Genomic DNA, 11,712 nt, shown 5'->3' with positions numbered 1-11,712 from the left:
CCATTTTCATACATTAAGTTTCTATTAAAAGGGCAGGACATTTTTCTCCAGACCTGCTAGCAACTTTACTTATGGAATTTCCCAGCTTGGCTAGAGGGGATGAGTTGTGGGCAGTAAAAATTAGAGAGCATTCTCTAATTCCAAACTCCAAACTTAACCCTGATTCTGATGGTCTGGGGGATGCAATCCTCAGCCCCTCCACCTTGCTCCTGAGAGTTTGTTTGAGAATGGATACACTGCAGTTCTTTCAAGAATATGGCAGCCATGTAAAACTGTACCTTAGGCGGATTCAAGCTGGCACTGCGTGTTGGGCATTGTGGGCTCTGCGGTTTGCACTCCACCTTCACTGGCTTCACCTGAAATAGAATTGAGATAATCAGGACTTTTTTTCAGGGGGAACGCAGGGGAACGGAGTTCTGGAACCTCTTGAAAATGGTCACATGGCTGGTGGCCCCGCCCCCTGATCTCCAGACAGAGGGGAGTTTAGATCGCCCTCCGCGCAGCTGAGCGGCGCAGAGGGCGATCTAAACTCCCCTCTGTCTGGAGATCAGGGGGCGGGGCCATCAGCCATGTGACCATTTTCTCCAAGGACAACCCACTGAGTTCCACCACCTCTTTTCCCAGAAAAAAGCCCTGGAGATAATTATTAATAAACAATATTGGACTGTCCCATCAATTGGTTGGGAGCTTACCTATTGGATGCCTTCCTTTCTGTATTGTCTTGCACCATGATTATTGTGTGATTTATATATTTATATCTGTATTGAATGATCCTTCATGTATGATTATTGATTTATATAATCCTCCTGGATTCTTGATTATGTTGAGAGTTTTGTACTTCAATATATTGGCTTGACTTTATTGTGAATTTATTTATTTGCATTCTACCCTACTCTTGTGTTTTCATTTTGTTGGCTGGATTCAGACCAGGGCATGGGACAGAGATAGCACTAGTCGCGTTAGTGGATGATCTCCATCTGAATATAGACAAAGGCTATGCCTCCTTATTGCTCTTCCTGGATCTATTGGCAGCCTTTGACACAGTAGACCATGCCATCCTGTTGAGGTATATAGAAGCATAAATGGGCGTCAAAGGATGTGCCTATGTAAAGCCTTTAGGAGAACTCATTCGCAGCTATGGAGTTGGATGTCACTAATATGCAGATGATACCCAGCTCTATATTTCGCTCTCCTGGTCCCCCCAGGATGCAGTAGAAACCTTGGACCACTGCGTGACAGCTGTGGTGAAATGGCTGAAAATGAACAAGTTGAAATTGAACCCAGACAAGACAGAAGTGATGCTTGTTGGGAAGGGAGAGAACTTAAAGGACATTGTACTCCCCACTTTCGATGAAGTTTGTTTGACCCTTGCAGACTCGGTTAAGAGCCTAGGAGTTATACTGGATGCAATGCTACTACTAGAAAAACAAGTTAAGGCAGCTCCAAAAAACGCTTTTTACAACCTCATAGTAGCCTGGAAGATGGGTTCTTACCTCGACATGGCCGACCTGGCCACCTGGATCCATGCCATGGTAACATCAAGACTTGACTATTGTAATGCACTATACACGGGTCTCCCACCTAAGTTAACTAGAAGACTCCAATTGATGCAAAATGCTGTGGCACGATTGTTATCAGGAGCAAGCAGGAGTATGAGCATCACCCCCATTCTGCAGTCACTCCATTGGCTACCTAACAGTTACTGTGCTCAGTTCAAGGTATTGGTTATCACATACAAAGCTCTTCACAGCCTTGATCAGCCATACCTATGGGACCTTCTCCCTCCCTATGCTCCTCCATAGCAACTTCACTCATCTGAACAGGGTCTCCTGCAGGTGCCATCCTGCACATGGGCAAAATCAACGGTAGCCTGTACATGGGCTTTCTCTGTGGTGGCCCCTACCTTGTGGAACAGCCTGCCTGAGGAGATCAGGAGAGCCCCCACTCTTCTGGCTTTCTGCAAACGATGCAAAACCAAATTATTCAAAAAGGCTTTTGTATTGTAGGGAGGGGTGTCAGATGCTCCACTAATGAGTTAGGGACCATAGACTTCACCCATTATGTTGCTTTAAATATGTGCTCCTATGTCAGCCCTAGAATTGCTTATGTTCTGTTTCAGCATTTCATCAACTCTGTATTGGATTCTTGCTCATGCTACGTCTTTGTAAACTTGCATTTATTTACCCTAAGGCATTGTTTATGAAATTGTCCTTGATACTGACTGTACTACTCTTACACTGTGTAATCCATCTTGAATCTCAGTGAGAAAGGCAGGCCATCAATAAATAAAATAAATAAATAAATAAATACGGTGCTCCGTAGAATAACCGAGCAGTGGCATGTTTATTACCGCTCATCAGATTACTTTGTCATTTCTTCGGATTTTGTTTAGAAATTCTTTTTCAGAAAGCTGCGACTCCATAGGATCATTTCTTAAATCGTGTTTTAATATCCATTTCTTAACTCATTTATCAAGAAAATCCTGTTTTTTACACACACTCGCTCCCAGAACAAGCAATGATTATTTACTTTAGTTTGTTGCTTGCCTTATCCTGTGGGCTCAGAACAGCAAAGTGCTTAACCTAGTGTATACATCTGGCTCTGCATTTCCTTCTTCCGGAAGGGGAAGTTGGGTATGCTTTCATGTGATTACCAAGCGGGGAAACTTATGAAAGTGACAGCTGAAGCCAGGCAGTATGCAAACCCCTGACACCATCAGAAGTGTTTGAACTGCTGGCCGTGTCGGACTTGACAGGACAAACAAAGATGGATCAAGAACCAGAAACAGAACCCAGGCGCATACGAGAAGGGTACCTTGTAAAGAAGGTATGTGTGGAGTGCTGTGGCCAAGAATTCCAGGGGAAATCACTATTTACTTAAACTGCCTTGCATCCTCAGTTCACTTGAGCTTGGGCAGTCAAAAGCTGCACACCTCAGCCACTGGGAATGAGGTCTTTATACAGAGCTACCTTACAGTGCAATCCTCAGCTTTTCTATGTTTGTGGACTTAGAAGGGTATAACTAGAAGTCAATGGAATGCTTTAGAATGCTTCAAAAACATGGAGCCGCATTTATTCGGAGCATACAATAATTCAGAACTGCAAAAAAATCTAAGCCTACTTGTGTAACCACTTGGTATTAAGTAAGTTAATATTCATCATTTTTTCCTTTGGAAATTACCCTCCCTCAAAAGATCCCCACGAGATTTTCTATTATGCATGATTACAATTTTAACTCCAGTTTGATGCTCCCTGGCTCCCTTCTGCCAGAAGATACTGGTTTGGGTCCCACCTAAGTTTTTGGCTTGTGGAAGCTACTTCTACAAGCAGGGAGGGATTTTTTTTTGCTATTCCCCTATTGCTACTGTAGCCTGCCATGCACCCTGAAATCCTGCCCTGTAGGGTTCAGCGAGCCCTGGGAATAGAGTGGGAAGTAATCAAAGAAAATCACTCCCACTCCTGAAGAAGGATCCAAGCTACTGTGAGGAAAACAGCTACATCAAGAACAACTCTAGGCAATGAGGAGGCAAAGTTAGTCCTCTTACAGCGCACTCCTAAACAGAGTTACTCCCGTCTAAGCCCCTTAACATGAATGGGCTTAGACTGGAGTAACTTTATTTAAGATTCGCTGTTAGTAATTGATAGCCTTTGATGACTCAGTTAAAAATAAGCAGAAAGAACAGTAAGAGACCCTAACTTTCATTGACACAAACGGTTATCCCCAGGATTATACAAGATTGGATTTAATCTGTGTGCCTCTGTGTTCCCTGTGATAGGATGTTGTGGGGGAAGAAATGGATGTACCTTATTCCTGACAGCAAGCAGTTGGAAAGTGGAAAGATTTTTCAGTAATTACTGTAATTAGGGTAATTTTTCAGTAATTATTGGCAACTCTATTGATTCCCCAGATTGGGGAGAGGTTACAAGGTCTTGTTCACACTTTGGTTTCTGCTGTATTCGAAGGTGTGGAAAATTCTGAGGAGAGCAAGGTGGAGTCGAATAAGGAAAAGAGTCTTGCTGTGACTGGACATTTCCTATGTGAATTATCTTTTCTAACAGGAAATTACTTGGTGTACATTTTTTTTAATTGTAAAGACATGGAAAAATGTTGAGAAATTAAAATCCTAAATTTATTATACTGCTTTGACAACATAAAACACATCAGTTAGTGTATACAGTTGTACTATTTGGCATATCTATGAAATTTCAAAGTATAAATGCCTTTGTTTTCGGCAAGCAAAATTGTGAGTATACCTAATACTAAAGAAAGAAAGAGAGTTATATGAACTGTTGCACCCTCTACTACCTTTCCTTATGTGTCTTAATCTTTGCCATCTGAGAGGCAGGAAAAAATTAAAGTTGAAAACGGAAAAAACAGATTTTTTTTTAATGAGACTATTTCTGTGCAGATAACACCCTTTCTTAAAGGAAAGGAAAGAAAATGCATTATCTGCACAGATGTAATCTCATACAGTCACAGTTGGGCTAGGAACACATTTTAATGTTGCGTTAAACTTTATCATAGTGAAAATATGGAGCATTTCAATATGTATTATCATACACATTATAGCATATTAATTGTGGACGAAATTAGTCACATTTAAACATTCAATACATGTTTGAAAGAATGTTTTATATGTCTACGGCATATGCAGGAGTGATCATATATCTAATTCTGAACCTGCCCCCTCCAGTGGACAGAAACTCAGAGAATAGGGCTGGGTTAAGGCAAGGGGAATTCTTCAGAAAAAATGTGACCCTCTCAGAGCCAAACTACAAGTGACGTCTTACACAGGTTGGACACTAGTCGGCTTCCCTCAAGTTTTGATGGGAAATGTAGGCATCCTGATCTTGCAGCTGTAATGGAGAGCCAAGCTGTAAAACCAGGGCGCCTACATTTCCCATCAAAACTTGAGGGAAGCTGACAAGTGTCCAACCTGTGTAAGGCGTCACTTGTAGTTTGGCTCTCAGTGGAAGGCGGTGGCTCTGCAGACAGGTTGGCTGGTTAGAGAGCAGGCAGCTGGAGGGGGGCTAAAATAATAGGATCCCCTGTGAGTTTCCTGGGCCCCCTAAGTGTTCATATTTCACAATAAAACCTTGCCTTATAAAAGCATTTCATTTTTTACAAAAGAAAATACTTCATAGTTTATTTCAGTGCTCTACAAAATTTCCAGTTTTTCTATTGGAAAAATGGGGAGGGGGATTTCCTAGGGGGGAATCCTTTCCCCCAATTTTCTGGTATTGGGGGGGGTCTACATTTCTAGCAGTACTATCTCATGCAACGCTATGCCTTTCTAAGTCTGCTGAAGTCATTGGGTTTAGAAGAATATGATTCTGTTCGGGATGTCATTGTATGAAATGAAAAATCCCCATATAGGCATGGAAAGTTTTATTCTCACAGAATGGGAAGTTCAGGGTTCTGGATCATGGTGCTTATGAGACCGGTTAACCAAATTCAAATTAAAGCAGATCACCTGCCTTCGTGAGAACCAGGGTAACTAAAAAAAAAAAAGAAGACAAGTGAAATCAATGCAAGTAAGAAGATGTTTATATGGTATTCAGGAAGTGCCCATACCACAACAGAGACCGAACGTGGCATGAGAGGAACCAAAATATGCCTCTCTTCTGCTTGTAAGACAATTGCCACAAAAGAAGTATTTTGTTGGGGGTGGGCAAGTTGCATGCATGTTCACAACAATAAACTGAGGTGACGGCGTGACTGCCCCTTCAGCAGAACATTGGCCATGCAATCCTGAACGTTCAGGCGTTGAAGGAAGTCATTGCAGACTCAAAGGAAAAAGAGAAGTAAGAAATAGGGGAAGTTGCAGGGAGGCTGTTATTTTTTGCAGAAAAAAAATAGCATTATTCACCTAGCAAGATCATCCAGAGACGTTCTTTTTTTAGTTTTGCTGTTTGATCCAGTGGAAGAATTTGCCGTATCTCAAGTGCAATTCGTGCAACAACAAACAGTGGAATCCAAATACCTAGAGGGAAATGCTGCAATATTGTCAATTTGCTTGCTGCCGAAAGTTGCAGAGATTCTATTTTAGAAATCTGGGAGGAAGGATGGAAGCATAGTGTGGTTGAGAGAGTGTTGGATATTCAAATCGTTCCTCCCCATCCCCCCACTATGAAACATCCTGGGAGACAAGTTTAAATTATACTGATTCACCCACAGCCTGGGCCCTCCTGGATATCAGCCGCATGTGAGTTCTGGGTTCACCTCCATTCCCACCTGATTCAAAGCCCAACCGTGGCAGGCACGGGGAAGGGGCTTCAGCCTTCCCCCTAGGGTTGCCATCTTTGGCCTTAGAAATCCCTGGAGATTTGGGGGTGTTGTCTGTGTAGGGGGCAATGTGGGAGGGATTGATCTAGATCTATGGTATAACGTAGTGTCCCCCCTTCAAAGCAGCCATTTTTTCCAAAGGAACTGATCTTCGTAGTCCAGAGATCAGCTGTAATTCTGGGACAACTCCAGGCCTCACCTGGAGCTTGGCAACACTGTTTCGCTGATACCATTTTCCTGTTCTGAATGGATCCTGAATGGATCCTGGGAATGTAGGTTTCCCCAGTGGGCCCAATGCGCATAGGACCATTGGAGATTTAAAAAATGGCACAGAGGAAGGCTGAAAACCCCTTCTCCGCGAGTATCACTCTCACAATCTGAATTGGGAGTTATGTGTGTGGGATCTGAGGACAACCCAAAACTCACATATGACCATTACACAGGTCACAGGTTGCAGACCCTGGAACAACCTGTATTCCCCAGAATCTGTGAATCTGCTTCATAAAGGGTTATTAAGACAAAATGGAGGAAGGGAGAACTGTGTATGCCATCTTGAAATCCTTGAAGAAAAATGTGGTATGAAAATATACTAGAGTTAGAGCCAAGCTACAAGTGATGAATAACACAGGTTGGACACTTGTCAGCTTCCCTCAAGTTTTGATGGGAAACGTAGGCATCCTGGTCTTGCAGCTTGGCTCTCCAACTGCTGTCCAATGGACTTTTCAGCTGTCACTTGTCCAATATTCTGCCAAGCTGCCTACATTTCCCATCAAAACTTGAGGGAAGCTGACAAGTGTCCAACTTATGTCATTCGTCACATATAGTTTGGCCCTGAGTTACCTAGAAAATGCACCATAATTGTTCTATGGAGCAAATACAGCAGGGTCAGGGTCGCAAAAGGTTCTGGTTTAAGTTTTTTGTAAAATTTTAATCTATATCAAAGCTGTATTTGGGCCTATAATAGTTTTTGAATTATTCTGTAATAAATGCATATATTTTGTTGTATATTAATTGTTATGACCTTTACTTTTGGGGGGGGTAGATTTTTCTTTTAATCTTCCCCTTACACCCTCTGGGTAGTTAGCTGCCACCAGGAATATTATATTCCAATATGTTTTAATTAAGTTTTCCCTTTGGTAACGTTCCTAAGCGTCAGGCTCCTTCGTGGTTCTATGTGGCCCTGAGGATAGGAATGCGATATAACACTGACAGCTACTCTGGGATATAACAAAACAAAATAAATGTTTATTTTTCAAGAAGCGTATTGGTTTCATAAAAGTAGTTCTTAGTTCTTAATGTTACTTCATTTAAACTCATTCACACAGATCTCTTATAAGGCTTCACACACAGTTAGCCTCTTTCTCTAGGCTCTATATTTCTCTCACAGAAAACTCCTCAGGCAGCACACAGCTAGCCTCTCTTTCTCTTATTCACAGAAATATTAAACCTGCTCAGGCAGCACACAGCTGGCCTCTCTTTCCCTGACTGAGTGTCCTTTCACAAACATGCTCAGTTCAGGTTCCACACAGGTTATATTTCTCTCATAAACACTTCAACATATTCAGGCAGCACACAGCCAGCCTGCTTTCTTCTGACTACCAACTTTTCTCCCTCTACTGTCAGTCTCAAACTGCATTCACTCCACCCACACTCTCAGTCATCAACCAGTCACATCACTCACTCTTCCCTCTCTCACCCCCACTCTTCACCTAGCTCAAACCAAGCATTTAAAGACACATGCACCCATTTCTTGAAATCATTACATTAATATATGTCTATGTTTCGCATTTAGTAATTTTAATATTTGGCCCTGTGATTTGGATTTCTTTAACCTTGGTTCTCAATTCATCCTTGAGAATAGTCAAGTGACAAGTATCTCACTCCTCCATATCTGATATTTAGATATCTTCTGCACATAAGATTCCCTTCTCAACCAGCCTGGTCCACTATGCTTAGAAATGACAATGAGTTAAGTAGCATTTACTTCTGAAGAAGCGTGACACATAACTTGAGGGCATGGCAGCCTGAAGCTTTCCATACTGGTAGAGACAATGTAGCTTTGATTAATGGCTGGAGATTCTACTCCAGCCAAAAAATTTCTCTGGATAAGGAGGGATCATGAGTTTAACCACTTGTTCTCCATTTGATTACTCTGCTGAAGGTTTTACTGCCCAGCTTTGAACTGGGTGGTGACTGGAAATTGGACTGTCGGAGACAGGAAACTGTGAACCAGTTTGGTGTAGTGGTTAAGAGCGGGAGGACTCTAATCTGGAGAACCAAGTTTGATTTCCCACTTGAAGCCAACTGGGTGTCCTTGGGTCAGTCACAGTTTCTAGGAGCTCTCTCAGCCCCACCCACTCCACAGGGTGATTGTTGTGGGGATAATAATAACATACTTTGTAAAACACTCTGAGTATCTGTTAAATTATCCTGAAGGGTGGTATATAAATCAAATGTTGTGGTTGCTGTTGTTGTTATCTACTCACAGCTACGATTGAAGTTCAAAGGATCTTAAATCTAAGGACTTCAAAGAATTAACTCTGCAACACAGCTATTTATTGTGTGGTAAGATAATACACTGCTTTCCTGGACTTTTTCTTTCCCCCTGTCTTTTTAATTGAGATAAGAAGATTAATGATACATTATTAGCAGAAAGCTCTTAAACTACATATAAGGAAAGAAAGATTCAACAGATAAAGAGGAACCAAAAATCTATTATTTGTTTATCTCTGCAATTTATGAATTTGTATTGAGAGAAAGTGTTTTTGCTGAACTGAATAAATAAAACAGTGAAGAAGGAGCTAAGGGTAAGAGGTGGCCTTGAAAGTCAGGACTGAAATGTAAACAAAGCCTAAAAGTATAGTCGAAGGCTTTCACGGCTGGAGAACGATGGTTGTGGGTTTTCCGGGCTGTATTGCCGTGGTCTTGGCATTGTAGTTCCTGATGTTTCACCAGCAGCTGTGGCTGGCATCTTCAGAGGTGTAGCACCAAAAGGTGTAGCACCAAAGGAGGTGTAGCACCAAAGCATCAGAGGTGTAGCACCAAAAGACACCTCTGAAGATGCCAGCCACAGCTGCTGGCGAAATGTCAGGAACTACAATGCCAAGACCACGGCAATACAGCCCGCAAAACCCACAACAACCAAAACCAAAAATGTTTCCCAGATTATTTATAGAGAAACAGAGCTATCTTGCAGAAAATGTCTCAAAGTACAAGGAAGCTCTCAGCTTCAATAGACACATCCACATCCACATATTTGATGCAAAAACTCTTTGATCAATTAGATGATAAATGAGATTCGTTTGAAAGGAAAACGGAAGACAATTTTAGGAAATTCAAAGCAGATTTAACTGAACAAATTAAAAATATTGAAGGAGCTGTTTAAAAAAAACTCTGAGGATTTAAAGAAGTTGAACAATCAAGTGAAGACCCTGAACAGCAGAACAGCAGTATTTGATAGAGAGTTGGAGAAACATCAAGATCTCAGCTTTACTGGAACTAAGGGAGAAAGAATGTGCTCTGAGACTACAAGGTGTTATGGAGACACAAGATGAAGATATTCTACATAGGATGGTAGAGACCTTGGCAGAATTGCTCCAGTTGGACACTCCAAGAGTTGCCATGGAATTGAATAAAGTATATAGAATTTCTGAAAGCTACTGAAAGGGTGCATTTTGTCAAAAAGTCTATAAGAGATCTCAATCTACAACAGAGTTACAAGAAGTTGGGGTTATCATTTTAAAGGAGATACGATTCAGAATTCCGAGGAAACAAAGAGACATGCATTTTTAACTGAAAAACTGAAACAGAAGAAAATCCCATTTAGATAGGACAAGTTGGAAGGAGTGATTTTTACTTTCAAACAACAGAGATTCAGGATGAATTCACTGTCAAAAGCCCAATTATGGATTACAGCTGTATAATGTGGAATATAAATAGGGCAAATGCTCCTCAAAAATGATGAAAAATATTTCATTATTTGAAAAAAATTGAGAGCTGATATCATTTGCTTACAAGAAATTCATATCAGAAAAAAAGACATCAAGTATTTGTATTACAAAATTTGGGCAGGATTTGTCTCTTTGAATGATAAAAAGAAAAACAGGGTGGTATTGTACCTAAAACCAGCATTGAAACCAGAACCTGTAATATCTGACAATCGTGATAGATTTGTGTGTGTGTGGGGGGGTAACATTAAATGGGAGCAGAATTTTGCTGGTGGGAATCTATGGACCAAATGAGGAAAAGTAGATGTTCTACAAATATCTTTTGGAAAAATTGGTGGATCTGTCCTATGAAAACTGTTGTTTGATGGGTGATTGGAATGGTATAGTTTCTCCACTAATAGATCGATGTTCTGAAAAAACACAAAGGATACTCAAGGTAAATTACCAAAGATTTGTTTTGACATGATTGATAATATGGGTTTGGTGGATGTTTGGAGACAAAAAAGGGGTCTCAAGATAATATACATTCTACTCTGAGAGACACATATAGATATGGCCTGGGTATTGAAAAACTTTGTGATCAAAATTGTTAAAGTGGAGATATTGCCAAAGTCTTTTTCAGACCATAATCCTGTAAGCATAAGTTATAGAACAGGTTAATCTAATACATTTAGGTGGCAATTAAATGAATCTTTATTACAGAAAGAGGCAATTGTATAGGATTGCAAAAAAAAGGCTGAAATAATTTTTTGAATTAGATTTGAATAAGGGTACAGATTTGAGAATCCTTTGGGATGCAAGCAAAGCATTTATAAGAGGCTACTTCAATACATCATCATTTGGAACTGAAGAAAAAAACAAAAAATATGCAAAGTATATTGTGTGAAATTTTAAAAAGGAGGGAGAATTTTAAAATGTGCTGCAAATGTCAAGGGGCAAAAAGAGATAAAGTGCTTGCAACAACAGCTATCAATGTTAACAATAAGGGATTTATAGAAAAAAATAATTATGCTAAACAGAGAAATTTCAAATTGCTAATAAACCGGGAAGGTGATTGGAGTATAAACTGAGAAAAGAGAGAGAAAAAAATGATTTTAAAATTGCAAGAAAATGGGGCCATCCAAGAGACATTTTTTAAGTATTATTCAACTTTGTACAGAAGACAGGATATTTCTTCAAAGAAACTGAATGATTACTTAACAAAACAGAAGCTACCCCAAATTACGGACGAACAACAAGAGGTGATGAATGGCCCAATAATGATTCAAGAACTGGAGGAAGCAATTAAAAAGATGAAAACTGGGAAGTCACCAGGTCTTGATAGACTATCAAGCCAATATTATAAATGCTTTGAAGATGAGATCTTAGTACCTCTGCAAAATACAATGAATTCGATTTTATTGGGAGGAAAGATGCCAAAAACTTGGAAAGTTGCTAAAATGACATTGATACACAAAGAAGGGCAAGATCTGACACTAGC

At 40.4% G+C, this 11,712-nt stretch overlaps 1 protein-coding gene across 1 annotated transcript in view; it reads left to right on the top strand.

Annotated features, from left to right (window-relative positions):
- Positions 1-2,669: 2,669 nt before the first annotated feature.
- Positions 2,670-11,712, top strand: part of PLEK (pleckstrin) — a 42,087-nt gene continuing 33,044 nt past the window's right edge. Inside the window, exon 1 of the mRNA XM_054984367.1 lies at positions 2,670-2,826. Within this exon, the coding sequence (XP_054840342.1) occupies positions 2,767-2,826 (60 nt within the window). The 5' untranslated portion in view covers positions 2,670-2,766. The remainder of the gene's footprint in view (positions 2,827-11,712) is intronic.

The sequence above is a fragment of the Eublepharis macularius genome, chromosome 1, assembly GCF_028583425.1.
Source record: "Eublepharis macularius isolate TG4126 chromosome 1, MPM_Emac_v1.0, whole genome shotgun sequence".
NCBI classification, from domain to species: Eukaryota; Metazoa; Chordata; class Lepidosauria; order Squamata; family Eublepharidae; genus Eublepharis; species Eublepharis macularius.
This window is presented reverse-complemented; position numbering and strand designations above follow the sequence as displayed.